The sequence below is a fragment of the Choristoneura fumiferana genome, chromosome 11 (assembly GCF_025370935.1).
Source record: "Choristoneura fumiferana chromosome 11, NRCan_CFum_1, whole genome shotgun sequence".
In the NCBI taxonomy this organism is placed as follows: domain Eukaryota; kingdom Metazoa; phylum Arthropoda; class Insecta; order Lepidoptera; family Tortricidae; genus Choristoneura; species Choristoneura fumiferana.
The window spans coordinates 12740089-12757106 of record NC_133482.1 but is presented as its reverse complement, the minus strand read 5'-3'; the positions used below and the strand labels follow the sequence as shown (position 1 = coordinate 12757106).

At 36.2% G+C, this 17018-nt stretch overlaps 2 protein-coding genes across 2 annotated transcripts; one reads left to right on the top strand and one right to left on the bottom strand.

The window, feature by feature from the left end:
• Nucleotides 1-2993: 2993 nt before the first annotated feature.
• On the top strand, nucleotides 2994-7615 carry LOC141432809 (ferritin light chain-like). Its single transcript, XM_074094595.1, has 5 exons — nucleotides 2994-3333; nucleotides 4040-4158; nucleotides 5055-5288; nucleotides 5984-6168; nucleotides 6946-7615. The coding sequence occupies exons 2-5, from the start codon at nucleotides 4044-4046 to the stop codon at nucleotides 7108-7110; spliced, it is 699 nt and encodes a 232-aa protein (XP_073950696.1). The 5' UTR covers nucleotides 2994-3333; nucleotides 4040-4043; the 3' UTR covers nucleotides 7111-7615.
• Nucleotides 7616-9601: 1986 nt separating this feature from the next.
• On the bottom strand, nucleotides 9602-11600 carry LOC141432810 (uncharacterized). Its single transcript, XM_074094597.1, has 2 exons — nucleotides 11416-11600; nucleotides 9602-9799 (listed from the first exon to the last, which is right to left on the bottom strand). The coding sequence occupies exons 1-2, from the start codon at nucleotides 11592-11594 to the stop codon at nucleotides 9616-9618; spliced, it is 363 nt and encodes a 120-aa protein (XP_073950698.1). The 5' UTR covers nucleotides 11595-11600; the 3' UTR covers nucleotides 9602-9615.
• Nucleotides 11601-17018: the final 5418 nt, after the last annotated feature.

Sequence of the window (17018 nt, the reverse complement as noted above, 5' to 3'; positions counted from 1 at the left end):
AAATAAAATTTGATATGATAGTTGGAGATCCTTTCTTATCTCAATATTCCCACGGGATCTGATAAAATCTCGAATAGACTCGGTTTGAGCCGTTTTATGTGCAACATTAATGAAATTCATGATTAATTTCTTGAAATTTCTATGGTAATTTAGTAAAATCCTAAAATTTCAATTTGATTGCCATATCTGACGGTTTACATGAGACACAGACAAGGTTTGTAATTATCATAATATCAAACCAATACCACACTAATCTAACTAATCAAAGTAATAAAGATTACTCTAATCAGTTAAGACATGTAAATTTACAATCAATATTATGTAATTTATGTATTAGCTGTGATCTGATTGATTATTCCAATTAATATTATAAAAGTAAAAGTTTTAACTCTGCTTGTTTGTTTGTTACTTCATCAGATCACATCTAAAGAAACAGATGAACCGATTTAGATGAAATTCAATATACAGCTAGTTCGAGTTCCAGGGAAGTACATAGGATAGTTTTTATCCCGAAAAATTGCATAGTTCCCGCGGGATAGCAATAAACAAATTCTACGCTTAAGAGGTTGTAGGCAAAAGCTAAAAATAAATAAAAGATTGAAATCTGTTTGTTTTGAGAGCAAGGATTGTTTTCATTATGTTATATATACATCCACTGCTGGGCACAAGCCTCTCAAAAAGACAGCTTGGTCTGTAGTTCCCAAGCGGGCCCATTGCCGATTGGGAACACTGAATTTGATTGCAGGTGAGTGCAGGTTCCCTTCCCTCACAATGTTTTTAAAATACAATGGCTCATACTAATTTAATCTCATAGTAATCTTATGGGGATCGTGGAAATGGGTAGATGAAGTGTAGGGATCTTTGGGAGTGAATAATTGATCTAGCTAGGTCTTACATTTATGAAAAACCAGTTTTCAAAGTGTATTAAATAGTTTGATATGAAGTTTCTTCCTAGAAATCCTAGGATCATTTTTAGGGTTCCGGAGCCAAAATGGCAAAAACAAACCCTTATAGTTTCGCCATGTCTGTCTGTCTGTCCGTCTGCGGCTTTGCTCAGGGACTATCAATGCTAGAAAGCTATAATTTTGCACGGATATATAGGTAAACTATGCCGACAAAATGGTACAATTAAAAGTAAAAAAAAAATTTTTTTTACGGTACCTCCCATAGACGTAAAGTGGTGTGGGGTATCATTGGATAGGTATTTTAAACCCATTAGGGGTTTGCTAAGACGATTTTTCGATTCAGTGATGTGTTTGCGAAATATTCAGTTTTAAAGTGCAAATATTCATTAAAATCCAGTGTCCCCCCCCCTCTAAAATCTAAACTGGAGGGTGGAAATTTAAAAAAAAAATCATGATGGTAGTAAGTATTTCAAACTTTCAAGGAAAACTATAGTGGCCAAGTTTGCTTGAGAATTATTAGTAGTTTATGAGTAAATAGCAGCCTAAGGTATAAAATACACCTAAACTTGGAAGATTCCGTATAAAATACGAAATCCTTAGAAACATATTACTTAATTTTTTCGTAATGGCTACGGAACCCTATTTTTTGGGCGTGTCCGACAAGCTCTTGGCCGGTTTTTTATATATAGGATATTATGGTTAACAAAGCAGTTGCTTTGTCTTTCATAATACAAACTGCTATGTAGGGTATGAAATTTGCTCCCATTGTCTGTATTGTATTTGTAGATAAATAAAACCTAGGGCTCTTCAAGCCTAGTGAATAGGCTGTTACTGAACCAGTGAGATACACCTTTGGCCTTATCTACACTTTTTATCAGGTGATGAGGTCAATAACAGGACAATTTTAAGTAAAAAAAAAACTAGTTGAAAAATTCACAATGGTAGTTTTTCACAGACATGTTTAATAAATGGTACTTAATTTAAGTATCTGATGACTAATAATCAGACAAAGAACTTGAGTTGAAAGAATTATGTCATACCATGTCTGTTGATAACATAACATGAAATCAATGTATTCTTTTAACAGGAAAACATTCAATATATCCATTTCACAGCTATTTCGCATCGAATGAACCCTAGACCATACTCATGAGCAAAGTTCAGGGAAAAAATTAAACAAGTAAACAATAGTAAAACGTGCACCCAAATTTAGTGGATGACCTTCTTAATGATACGACATTTTCCGCACAGCCAGTGTCGTTCGTACCCGCCGACAATAAAAACAAAGAAATAAAAAACAAAAATACTTACATTGTGTGGCCGAAGCTGGAGCACAAACAGCCAGGAAAGAAACAACGGCAAGTAGTACAGCCTTCATGATTAAATCCTACAATAAATCACAGATACTTTGACGAAATTATTGAATAGAAATTGAGAGCGTAATTATAACGTGTTCGCGACAGTCAAGCCTTTACACTCACTGGTGCAGAAGGCGACTTATCAAAACGAAATCGAATAGGAAAGACGAGAACTCACTTCAATGGCTGTGATTATACAAAAATAATGAAGTGCGTAGCGATAACAAAACCATCTCCTGTTGACAGGAGGTTTCCACTGACTGAATGACTGTGTTAGACAGAGACAAAGGATATCAGCCGGACTTGGAACACAAAACTACGAGGTTTTGTGTTCCAAGTGACTTCATAGAACTATTAACAGACCGAAAACAAACAATACAACAGTTAAATAGGTATTTCATAGTATTTGATTGATTTTATTTACCTATTCTTACAGTTTAAAGGTCCTAACTACCATTAATTTGCCGTAAATAAGTCAAAATGATGTAATGTTGGGAAAATTCTTGAAACACAAAACCTCATGATTAAATTTTTATGACAGCTGATACGTCGTAGTACGGGATTCTGCAGAGAGGGGCGGGGTAACCATAATACCAGCGCCAAATCTTTACCCAAAGATATTGTAAACCAAAGCAATTCAAATTAAAGCCTTTTTGCTACTAGTAGAACTTATATTACGCGTAAGTATAGTTTTAAATGATTCAAAAACTACTAAAATTGTTTTTAATTTCAAAATACGTCCTCTTACGATGAAACAATGAACGTAGGGGTAATTTTATTTTTAATACCTAACCACACCAGGCCCTACTTGAGCCAACTTCATTGTATTTCAGAAATAGTAAAGTAAGTATAGTTGACTCAGGCAGAAGTTCCATCGGACATTGTTTGCTATTGCGCGGTTATCTTTTCATATTTTAGTCCCATTTGCGGACTATCGACCGACTATCAGTTTCGAGTCTTTGTTGTTGGAAGTCGCCTTCTGCGCCAGTGTGTGTAAAGGCTGCACTTACGACGGATCTGTTTTTATTTGACTCCTCAATCATTCATTGTAATCGTGACACTCTTATTTGGTGAGTGATTTTAATTATTTATACGACATTGAATGGAATTATCTTTTGTTTTCCTTGTGCTTTTGTTTTTTTTTTCACTAATTGCGTCTGATTCGGTGTATTTTGACGTAGTTTTTTTTATTCTATTTTGGTTTTCACTGTTCTCCTCATTGGAGATTTGGAAGTCTTTATTTGGCAAATGTCAGGGCGGATATTTTCAAGCAAACCTTTTTACAACTCATGTTCAATTATAATATCAAAGGCTATGATTTATTGTTTGTTTGTTGTCCACTGGCAATCTATATTAACATTAACAAAATTACCTACTTTTCCTCTAACATTGTAGGCAGGGAAGCAGTACCTAGGTGTGCTTAAGATATTATTGTTTTACATTGTATCAATGAGTATTGTTTTTATCTGGTGATATGGTTAATATAAGGTAGGTATTTATACCTACTAAAATAAATAGGTGTAATATACTTAATTGACTGATGATTTAGCACAAAAGAAGTACTTACAATGATAACTAAATGATATTTTTTTTGTACTTTAAATCAATTTTGTACCTATGTAAAACTTAAGTTCCTTTTCTATCTGTTTTTTACTATTTTATTCAAACTATATTAACTGCTGATTTACAAAAAAAATACTTTTTTTAAAGGCACTTGTCTATATTCAGCCAGTTTTTTACAGAAGGTATCATTAAAGTTCTCACTATCTCTTTTAGAACCATGAAGTTCCTTGCTATTGCTGTATCCTGCCTTCTGGCCCTGTCTGGAGCCCTGGCCAACGACAGCTGCTACCAGGATGTCTCCATTGACTGTTCACAGGCCTCCAATAGCCTTGGTAAGTCGATTTAATTTCAACTAATTAAGAAAATATACTGGAGTAATGTCATCAGTGTCAGTCAGTAGGTACCTAAGCTAACTGGCCATAGATTGCCCTGATATTTGCTGACAAAAAAAAAGTAAAAAGGTCTCAAATCAAACTAGGTGCTTATAGGTAATCTAGATCGCCTTTGATTATGTTTTATTCAAGTTTGAATTAGTTCTGAGTTGGTAACTTTTGCTTTTACCCTGGTTGAATGCAAAGAAAATAGGTAGGTAATCAATCAGAAACAAAATCAAACAGGGTTATGTACTTTGTTCTTTTTTCTGGAATCTTTATTTATCTATAGGTTTCAAATGTTATCTTATCATAAACAATAGTTAGAGATTTGATTATCTCTTGTAGGGTACTTAAATGAAGTCTTAAATTTCTTTGTGTGTGAATAATATGAATTGATTTTGTTTTTAATGCCTCTTGGTTATTTAGAAGTGGGTAAGTGGATCATTCATGCACAAATCATGGATCTGCATGGGCCCATTATTCTACAAGTTTAAGACAAAATTAATGATTGTGTTGTACAGGCATTATAGGCATTCATAGATGCATCTGCTTTTTGTTCTTGTATAACTGCTTTTTTTTAAAATTAGTATTTGCTTGTGATAAATTAAATAAGCTTATACGCTCATGAAGCGGGTTTTAATCGCCTCAATTTGTAATTTCTTAAAATAATAATATTAATAGTCTCCATCATTTGGTTTAAGAAAAAATCCTTCATTCAGCGATTTTGTTGGGTCATTTGACTTAGAGCAACACGGCTTCCTTCCTTTCATAGGAAACCTGTATATGAGGAAGTCATTTGACATTGACATGTAGAGTTGCCAGCACAGAAACTAAAATTCTACTAATTATTTTAGTCTTGGCAAGATGTAACGCAATCTACGGCGGCTACGGTCACCATGGCAACCTCGCTACTGAAATGCAAGCTTATGCCAACCTGCATCTCACTCGCTCCTACGAGTACCTGTTATCTGCGTCCTACTTCAACAACTACCAGACTAACAGAGGAGGATTCAGCAAGCTATTCAGGAAGCTGTCTGATGATGCGTGGGAGAAGAGCATTGAACTCATCAAGCATATTACTACTAGAGGTGAGTCAATTGTTTTCTCTAGATTTTTTAATTGGATGCTTTTAACAAGCTTTTATTTAGTTTCACCTGTCCCATCAAAAATCAAATCTTGCAGGTTAAATTCGACCAACTTCCAGTTGTCAGATTGACTTGAAATTTGGCATGCTTACGTTTGAGAAAATACAATAATCTGGTAGTGACATCCTGGCGATCCGGCCAGGATCGTCTCCGCAGGACGGAACTCTTCAACAGTTAATGGCATTGACTTGAAATTTGGTATGCAAATGTAGTTTGGATGACAATGCAAGTAGTCTACAAATAGTACAGCAAAAAAGCGTGTATTCAATTTTTTTTTACCGAAAACTTGTTATCTGTGCTAACAAATTGTTATAGGTATGTGTGTGTGTGTGTGTGTGTGTGTGTGTGTGTGTGTGTGGGTGTTGTTATATGTTGTGGTTAAAGTTTAGGAACTCGGATGTATAAATAAATACAACTTCCAACACACTGCCTTCGAATTTCAATCCCCAGGTATAATCTGCTTGAAGGTAGATCTCTATTGTGGCATCTTCCTACAGCTGATCTGATTTTAGTTTTTTTTTAATTGACCAGCAATTGACCTTACCTGATGGTAAGTGCAAATGAGGCCATGTAGTTGATTCAGTAACATTCTATTCACTCCTGGCTTGAATAGCGCTAACTTATACTTCTACTTTCAGGTGGCGTGATGGACTTCTCTCGCCGCTCCACCCTGGACTCCGCCGCCAACAAGAACTACACCGTGGAACTGCATGAACTGGAGGCTATGGCTAAGGCCCTGGACACGCAGAAAGAGATCGCGGAGCGCGCGTTCCACATTCACCGCGAGGCTACCAGGAACAGCCAGCATCTGCACGACCCTGAGGTATCTTCTTCCAAGTCTTTATACTCTTGAAAGGTCGTGGAAGTCGTTTGAGGATCAAAGTGAACCTTCATGACGGCTTTCTTAGGAAAATACTATGGTGGTTTTCCCTCGCCTTCCACATTGCAGTGCCGGAGTCCGGAGTTGGAATGAAATCCGTGCGATTTTGCGACGGATTATAACAGTCTGACTTTTGTCGACCTCTATTTTCTCGTATAATTTCTGTTCACGATTAAAAAAAATCTCTCATCTATAAACTTTATTGTACAGTAATCGCGTACCAGGGTGGTGGAAGCTTTGTGCTACTAATGTCATATTATCATTCCAAACATCTGCCAAAGAAATCATAGCGAAATTGATTATAAAGATCCCACTCTTGTACGCGATCCAGTTTCCTCAACTGTATATACATAGAACACATGAAAATAACAGATTCTGATAATGAAATTTTAAAGGTGAAGGTACAGTCAAGTGCAAAAATAAGTATCTATTGGAACCACTCAAAAATATGTTACTATGTTACTAAACTTTGAATAAGTACATATTTTTACACTTGACTGTACACACTCAAAACGACAACCGAAAAACATTATCCAACAAATATTATGGTAGCTGGCCACACATATACGTTTTAAGTCCTTTTTTCTCTCGTTATGAAAAGCACATGGTTGTCACTTTCTTTGACGTCACATGAGGACTCATTTTGGCTCGTTTTCGATGCAATTAAAAACATCTAACTTTTTTAATATGTATACTGATCTAATCTAAATATCTCCTCAGATTGCTCAATACCTAGAAGAAGAGTTCATTGAAGACCACGCCAAGACTATCCGCAACTTGGCTGGTCACACAGCAGACCTCAAGAAATTCATCGCCAGCAACGATGGGCAGGACCTGTCCATTTCCCTGTACCTCTACGACGAGTACCTCCAAAAAACAGTTTAAATTCTTATCTAAAATAATATTAAATACGTATTTACTCTGTTAAAAATAAATACCATTTTAGTAGAAATTTGATGATGCTAAGCTGGCAACATTCGAAACGTCAGTCGCTAAACGATATGTCAGTTCGTCGATGTTTATTAATACCTGTGTTAATACCATCTCGAATAGTAAAAGTAAAAATGAAAATCCTCCACTTTCTTGTACCTTTAGAGGAAATTTGTGCTGATCACGTTTGAAATGTCAAATCAATGTACAAATAGGCTGCAGAGCTACTACGAAACTCGAAACTCGAAGTTCGTGTCGTGCGGTCTCTCTCTGACACCTATACTATTTAATACGAGAGCGAGAGGGATGGTATGATACTAACTTCGAGTTGAGAGTTTCGTAGTAGCCTTGCTGTTTAAATTATGTGATATGTTTTTTTTTTATCATTCATCGTATATAATAGTTTAGCATAGATTGTATTCTCAGTTATTTTCAAATAAAAGTTTTTTCTTTAATCACACGATTGGACTTTTATTGTAATCATACGAGTTCTTGTGTAAAGCTCCATTTAGACGATGCAAGAACTTTCATTTGAGTTGCGTTACATTACCTACTATAAAATACCTACTACCTACTTATGTATAAAATATTAAGATATGAACGGATCCGTGACGTACTAACATGTAGGGCACTTAGGACATTCTAGAAAAGGTAAAATTGGTCTAATAAAAATGCGACCGTTTTGGAGATATTTCTGCTTTTTATAGATGTTGATATTTAAGTTTCAATTTCATTCTACGATCCGTCTCAATGCTTACCATAAAAACTCATACCATAACACGAGAAAACGCACTGAACACATCCGATCACAATAGAGTAAGTAAGTCTGATATCTGGCCCTATACCACGAAGTGCAAAACTCGAATCACGTATGTTGCCGTCCCTCTGACGCTTAAGTCATTTAATACGCGAGTGAAAGGGACGGTGCAATACGAACTTCGATTTACGAGTTTCGTAGTAGCTCCTCTGGCCCTATAACCCTATTTTTTATTCCGTGGAATTCTGACAGATGTCAAATTTTGACGTTTCAGAGATAACAGACGTTTTTACGTTTTTACGTTTTTTAATAAATCTCTTTATTACCCACGGCTTCGCACGCGTAAATCATTAGATACAGCAGTTGAATTGAAATTCTGGGATTTTATAAAATTCCCGTGGGAATTAAAACGTGGTCTTTACTGACCTTTGAGTATCTAGCTAAATACTCAAAGTTCTTCACCCACTGAAAGGTTTTCTGTACTCTCACAGTCACAGTTTCTAGTTAGCTTAAATAGGTAAAGGTTTAATCGTTTGTAAATATTTGGAACCTCTGTTACTTGTACTTGTAATAGGCTTTTTTTTGAAGATTAGTTTATAACTTTCTTTATCACCTTCAGTAACTAATTCATATTTCGGTTTTGTCTCAAATAACAACTGAATAAGTCCTTATTGTAAGTGTCTTTTGTTTAATTGTATTTTCGGAGACTTGAACTCTGCGATCCCATCATAAGTTTTCCTCGTTAAGTCTTACTCCATAAGGCATATCTTTCTTCATCTTCACATAAGGTGTCAACCGTCATGTTGCATGTAAATAGAAAAATAATAATAATAATAATCTTGAAATGCTTTTACTTACAGAAAATGAGACCGGCGACGAATAATTACGTTCTAAACTGGTACTTGACTCAAATGTTTAGTCACCAGACGAAGCACTTTCATCGTCTTTGTTTTCTATTTCTTCGTTTTCTATTTCGCTTTCATCGCTCTATTCAAAAGTATTTTCTCTATATTTGAATTACTGCTACCTCTTTGCTGCTACCATTTTCGATCCATTCAGTTTAGTTGGAGAATAGTATCATCATTCATTCATTGAACTTTTTTTTTTTCTCCTAATCTCATGTAGGTCTTAATTTTTCTTTTTTGTACGGAATATTCCAATAAGGCTGCTTAAATTACTAATCATTCTCAAGAAAACTTAACCGTTATAGTTTTCCTTCCAAGTTTGATATACTTACTACCATCCTGAATTTTTAAAAAAAATTCCACCCAACGGTTTCGATTATAGAGGGGGGGGGGGGACACGGACGCTCGATTTTAATGAAAATGTGCACATTAAAGTTGAATATTTCGCAAATAAATCAATGAATCGAAAAATCGTCTTAGCAAACCCCTAATGATTTGAAAAGACCAATCCAACGATAACCCCACACTACAAGGTTGGATCACGGCCACCACGTCTATGGGAGGTACTCTAAAAACTTTTTTTTTTTTTTACTGTACCACTTTGTCGGCACAGTTTACATAGTGTTCGTGCAAAATTACAGCTTTACTATCATTGATAGTTCTTGAGCATAGCCGCGGACGTACAGACAGACAGACAGACATTCTGAAACTATATATTCCGTAGCCAAAATGGCAAAAACGGAACCCTAAAAAGCTTGTAGGTATTCAAAATGAATAGGATAAATACTTTAGACGTTTTTAATTGTAGGATATTATATTATCTTGCGTCGGTGCCGTATTATTACAAAAACAGTTACAATTACAAATTAATTGACCCGGCTGGCCGCTCGCCGGTTTCTCTGGTTCCTTTTCGTATTTTCCGTATCGATCTTGGACAGTAGGAAAATGCTTCTTACACTCCTCTTCTAGATCTGGTATGTGTCTGTGGACAAAAAGGGGTTCGTCACACTTGTTCGTAAACAGTGTAGTATCACGCAGGTTAACTTGATTGCAACCCCCTAAATTAAACCCAAGGAATATGTAATAGTACCTACTAACGTACAGAATGGCCATGCTCCGCCCCGCACCAGTTCGAGTTACCCCACCCCTCAAGCGCAGATTGCAGGAAAACCGCAGGAAAGCAGTCGGGTGCGCGACGCGATGTATGTCGGCCGCACGGCACTAAGTTCGGGGGCAATCATTTTGCGAAATGGTAACGGTACCCTACCTATTTCCTTTTTCTAAATAAATAATGATTTCTGAAATTATCACGATTAATACATGAAATAACTATCTACCGAATAATTCGTTTAAGTTTGTAGTCGTATATCTATTGTAATTGAAAATAATAATGCTTAAATACACAGACAGACACATTTTAAGTAGGTTTAAATAAATAGGTAAGATGTAAGGGTTTTCCGATAGTCAGCCTTGTGTATCTTACGCACACATTGACGCGTGTACAGACGTCGTCGTGCCTATGTAGATTCAAGAACGCGTATATATTTTGTACGGCGTGGCCGCCGTGTGCCCAAGGGCCTTATGGAGACAGCGGCAGCAGTACCTATCGGCAATTTTAGTTAAATAGCAGTACAAAAAGAGCATAAAACAAGCCATTTAAACGAGACGTTCATATAGCCACCCGCGTCGGTACGGTGAGGGTAGATAGACACGTCGAGGGGAAAATGGGTTTAATGCGCGAGTTTTACACTCTGATTTTCACCTAGATTGATAGGAAATTATACCTAGTGTCATCCACGATGACGCGTGATTTCGTCAAAATTAGACATTGTAATAAGAACCATGGCACGCGTCATCGTGAATGACTCTACCTATATTTAAATAGCAACAGTGGAAACGATTGTTCACTAGGTATGTACGGTACCTTTAATTTTTCATACTTTGCTATATAATTATTTTTTTTTAGTTTTATTGATTTATTTTGATTGATTTGATTGATTTTTAGTTTTACATATAATAAAAATTATTAAAGAAATATATAGATACTTTTTTCTTTGTGGCTGCTGACACCTGATTAAGTAGGTACCTTGGTCTTAGACGAAGATTTTACTTTATCCACTAGAGCATAAAAAGTAATTTTATGTCGCCTAGATCCAGCATAAATAACAACTTTTCGAGCATGCTAAGTAAAATAATAATTTTCCTGACTTACAAAGGCTTTTATGACCCCCCCCCCCAAATGTGTGACGTACTTTAATAATGACCCCTTAGACATTGAACTAAAATAACTTCTTTGCTCACCCCCGACTTTCTTTTAGTCCATTGATATCTTTTAGGTCATTGATATGGACCTCTCCGCAAAGTAACACGTAACACCTGATTCAATAAACTATTCCCTTAAGCCGAGTTTAGACTTGCAAGAAAAATCGTGCAAGTTGCATTACATATTACATTGCGAGGCCGTAAAGCCAACGAGTTTCTAGTGGTCAATCGAGCGCCTCTAAACTTGGCTTTAGACATTGTTGCAAGCTTTTATTTAGCTTTTTAGGCAGCTGCCCTCTCTGCCTCCCTTAGTGCGCCCATGTGACGTTCCCTCACCGTTTCAAGAAGTCTCGGTGCGCGCGAACATGCGTCAGCGCAGAAAGGGCATGCGCGTTGCAGCGGTGCTCGTTGCGCGGCGCGGTGGACGCCACGCCGCGCAGGTACGGAACGGCCGCGTCCCCTGGTTGGTCCATAAACACCAGCCCGCCTCCACTGTCGCCGCGACACAGCGACATGGCTTTACCTGGAAAATCCTACTACTTATAAATGTGAAAGTTTGTGAGTGAGTGAGTATGTGAGTGAGTGAGTGAGTATGTTTGTTACTTCTTCACGCTGAATCGGCTGGACGGATTTGGATGAAATTTGGCGAAAAGTTAGTTTATAACCTGGATTAAAACATAGAATACTTTTTGTCCCGATATTCCCATGGGATAGGGATAAAATCTTGAAATAATAACCGCTAGGCTTAGAGTCATGAAATTTGGTGTGTAGGTAGCTAGACGTCTGGAATAACACATAAGCGACTTTTTGACCCGATATTCCCACGGGATACCTAGGGATAAAATCTCGAAATAACAACCACTGGGCTTAGAACCATGTCAAAGTCAAAGTCGAAGTCAAAATATCTTTATTCAATTTAGGCTACAACAAGCACTTATGAATGTCAAAAAAAATCTACCACCGGTTCGGAAAAACCTCTGCTGAGAAGAACCCGGCAAGAAACTCAACGAGGTATATATATATTTTTTTAAAACAGATTTACAATATTATTAAATGATATGTATACATCACAAGTATTTAACACAACTTTATTTTTAACACAGTAGGTTCGCTATTTGAAGGGATCGCTAATGCGGATCGGAATTATTTCCAAATATCCCTGTCCATGATATAATCATGATATATCTGAGCCGTGGTGGCCTAGTGGTTTGACCTATCGCCTCTCAAACAGAGGGTCGTGGGTTCAAACCCCGGCTCGCACCTCTGAGTTTTTCGAAATTCATGTGCGGAATTACATTTGAAATTTACCTACCACAAGCTTTGCGTGAAAGAAAACATCGTGAGGAAACCTGCACAAACCTGCGAAGCAATTCAATGGTGCGTGTGAAGTTCCCAATCCGCACTGGGCCCGCGTGGGAACTATGGCCCAAGCCCTCTTGTTCTGAGAGGAGGCCTGTGCCCAGCAGTGGGACGTATATAGGCTGGGATGATGATGATGATGATATAATCATTAACTTTATAATACGCCTTTGATATTAATGTCTTCTTGACAATAGATCTGAATTTTGTATCCGTTTCATTTATAATATTTTTTGGAATTTTATTATAAAAACGTATGCAATTTCCTAGAAAAGACTTTTGGTTTTAGCCAGTCTGTAAGATGGAACTTTAAGCTTCCCTGTGTTTCTAGTAGCCTTGGCTTATTCGACGTTAGTGGGAAAATCACATATGTTCTTCCTAACATACATGATATTTCAAAAACATAAAGCGACGGCAGGGTTAGGATATCTGTTTCCTTAAAAAAAAATCTTAAAGATTCACGCGTCTTCAAATTATAAATTGCTCTAATTGCTCTCTTTTGTAAGATAAAAATGACTCAATGTCTGCAGCAGATCCCCATAAAATAAGGCCGTACGAAATAATGCTATTAAAGTAAGCAAAATACACCATCCGTGCCGTCGCCACATCGGTTAGCTGCCGTATTTTCCAAACTGCAAAAGCAGCAGAGCAATCTACCCGCGATTGCTGTGACGTGAGGTCCCCACTGTAGTTTAGAATCTAGCGTTATTCCTAAAAATACTGTTGATTTTACAAATTCAATAGTTTGACCATTTAACTTTATATTAGAAACTGAATTCGAGCTAGATGAATTTATCAACGAGAATTTAATACATTTAGTTTTCTTAGGATTTAGTAACAAATTATTGGCAGCAAACCATGCGGATATCACGGACAGGGTTTCATTGGGCTCAATGAAGTCGGTATCTTTTCTACTAACCTTGAACAGTAAAGACGTGTCGTCAGCAAACATAACTATACCCGACTTTTGACTTTTGGCTTACCATATAAGTATAAGGTCATTTACATAAATAAGATACAGGAATGGGGCAAGAATGGATCCTTGAGGCACTCCCACTTCGACCACAGATCCCTCCGATACCGTTCCGTTAATCGCTACCTTTTGCTTTCTTTTTGTGAGGTAAGATTTAATGAGTTCTAAAGCGAGGCCACGAATGCCATAAAAATTTAACTTACAAATTAAAGTATCATGATCCACACAATCAAAAGCTTTCGAAAGGTCGCAGAATACACCTATAGCGTCATGTGATTCCTCCCAAGCTTGCAATATGAATTTAACTAAACTATGACCCGCGTCTGTAGTAGACCTGCCTTTTGTGAATCCGAACTGCTGTGGATGCATGATTTTATGGGTATTAAAATGCGAGATCATTTGCGTCAGCATTATTTTTTCGAATATTTTGCTAAACGCTGATAGGATGGACACAGGACGATAATCAGAGGGATTATCTTTATCACCTGATTTAAAAATAGGAACTACTTTACTATATTTCATCAAATCTGGAAATACGTCTTCATCTATACAGATCTTCATTCATGAAATTTGGTATGTAGGTAGCTGGACCTCTGGAATAACACAATCTATTTTTTTTACCCCGATATTTCCACGGGATAGGGATAAAATCTTGAAATATTACCGCTGAGCTTAGAGTCATGAAATTTGGTATGTAGGAAGCTGGATGTCTAGAAAAACACATAGACGACTTTTTGACCCGATATTACCACGGGATACCTAGGAATAAAATGTCGAAATAACAACCGCTAGGCTTAGGCATGAAATTTGGATGTATGTAGCCGTATGTCTGGAATAACACATAAATACGCTACTTTTTATCCCGATATTCCCACAGTATAGTTTTGTAACTAAGGGACCCCATACATCCCTGTATTATTATAATTATTATTTCGTATTTTTTTCTTTAATTGTATCCTGTAGTTTTTTAGTTATTTGTGCAACAAGAGAGCAAAGTCGTTTTTTGGTGCGAGTGTTGATTTTGAATCCCGAGTAAGCGAAGGATTCTACAATTGAATCACGAGCGATAGCGAGTGATTCTAGGTTAGAATCATGAGATCAGCGAGGGATTATAAACACACGAGATGCAAAAAAACTTTGGTCTCGTGTGACACATACAACTTTTCACCTGAGCAGCGAGAACATTTAAATTAAAGGTTAAAATAAAACCACTATATTTAGATGACAAAAACCATCAAAAACTTTAAAATATAATCCGATTGTAAAGAAATAAATATAGTACCTACTTACTTAATCATATTTTCATAATAATTTCATAATTCATTTTTCTCGAAAATGATTCATACAGTCGCCATTACATCTTTAAAAAGTCACTTAAGAATGTCAGACAACGATCAAAAGTCTCCGGTAAGTAGACAGGTTTTGAATATGGGACGAAAAAGTATCCAGTATAAAAATAAACCTTAAAATATGATTTTATTAGGATTTCTATTGTTTGATACATGAATATAAATAGATTACTTTCAAATTCGGCAGTATACGGAACGAATTTATTAAAAAAAAAAAAAAACAAGAGCAGCGCCTTGCGTACAACGAGGTTGCATACTTTATTAAAAGAGTGGGAAAATTTTAACATTTCGGAAATATTTCGCTATCATATAATTCACTATGTTTTTTTAAATTTCACCTCGTATTTTTGTTCTTTAATTTGTCCTTATTATAATTAATTCATTATTGACATATTTTTAATGCTAAAGGTCAACACAGTATTTTTTATTAGGTTGGTATAATGCTTCTCGCTTAATTAAAAAGTAAAAAAAAAAACTAAGAAAAAAGTAAAATTGAGCGGGATATTCGTTCATTTATGCTCGTTTTGTTTGCTAATTTATCTTTGTATTTTTTTAGTTTATATTTGTGAAAAGCACCGTACAAGCTTCGAGCAATAAGTGCTATACTAAATCCCTCTAATAATGCTCTATATACTTACCTACTTAAAATAACAGACGTTTTGTAATTTTGCGGTTATATGTGTATCCGAATGTTTGTTTGTTTCTTTTTAGGCCTACAGAATTTGAAAATCGAACTTAGTATCGATTTGATCCTATCTCTCGCTTTTTTCATATTGAAGTGAAAGTGACAGATCAAAGTCAAGCTCAAATATTTGGCATTCAGTGAGTGGACACAGCAATGTCCTGAGCATTTAAAAAAAATAATTAAAAAGCTACTTTGTCTCACGGAGTGAGCAAAATGCGATTTTGCTCACTGATTTTTCATAGCAAAACCTGCTTGTTTGAGCTGCTGAGGTGAAAAAGTATTTTATTTGTAATTATTTTATTTTGAAAAATGACTTTTTGCCAAGTTTCTTGCGGCCGCGGCGGGAACTCGCGCTGCGCGCGCGCCGCTGCAGCGTTTGTTTTGATTCGTGATGCATCTGTTTTTTTCTAATGCTGTCAAGATTAGATGGTGATCGTTATTTGGCTTACCTGTAAAGTACTTCGTGAAAAACTGAATCGCATACCAATGATGATCAGGATGTGACCTTCTCGCTGTAAATCAAATGTCATGTTGACATTTGTTACCTACATCTCCCAAAGAAATCATCTAAATTTGATAGTGAAAAGTCTCCACATTGGTTACGAAGCAGTAAATCAATTTCGTGTTGTCTCTAACCCTGGTACGCTCTCAGTTTTATAACACTAGGATATGTGTATTTCAGTGTCAGTTATGTAAAAGCATAATTTTATACCTGCATGTCTCTACCCTCTGAACAAAGATATTATACCTAATAGAACGTGTGATTAGGGTATTTGTAATAACCTATGACAAAGCCTCATATTGAACGCCACAGTATTAATCAAATAATTTACAATATTAGAAAATTCCGATGAAGAACTCTACACGGGAATTTCAGTCATTGTCCACAGAGTACAGCCTTTGTTGACTATTGCCTTTTTATTTATTACTAGCTGTTGCCCGCGACTCCGTCCGAGCAGAAGTAAAATAGTTGTGAAAAATAGTTCGTGTACGTCCAAGTCTCACACCTAAGCTACCGAATATACACAAAAAAAATAATGAAAATCGGTCAAGCTGTTTCGGAGGAGTTTGGTTACGAGAATTTACATTTAGGTTTTATATTTTTCTTATCAGTGTTTATAATATAAGATACGACTCTACTTTAGCAAAAGTTTATTCTTGTACCTTTCGTTGCTGTTTTTCTTATCTACCTACTGCAAGCCTCGATATAATCTTCGAGCCTAAAAAACGTAAATAATTGGTCTCACACAATTAATTGTTTTAAATTCCTTTTAAAACTCGTCGTAAAGCTGCGTCAGGCATCCCACATTACTAGATTACGAGTCAAGAACCTGTATCGATTATCTATCGATTTAATTAGTATCGAGTCTTCGTGGGACCTCCGATAATCGAGTGGGCACGATTGAGACATTCGTAAAATCTCAAGGTTGTAAAACTTAACGTAAAGCTTACGTCACTATGTGGGTAGTGTTAAATAAACATCGAATAAGCATTTTGATAGTCGTAAGGTTACTTTTTTTTGAGTAGGTAGTGTTTTATTAATTCAGGATTTGAGAATACAATTTTATTTTAA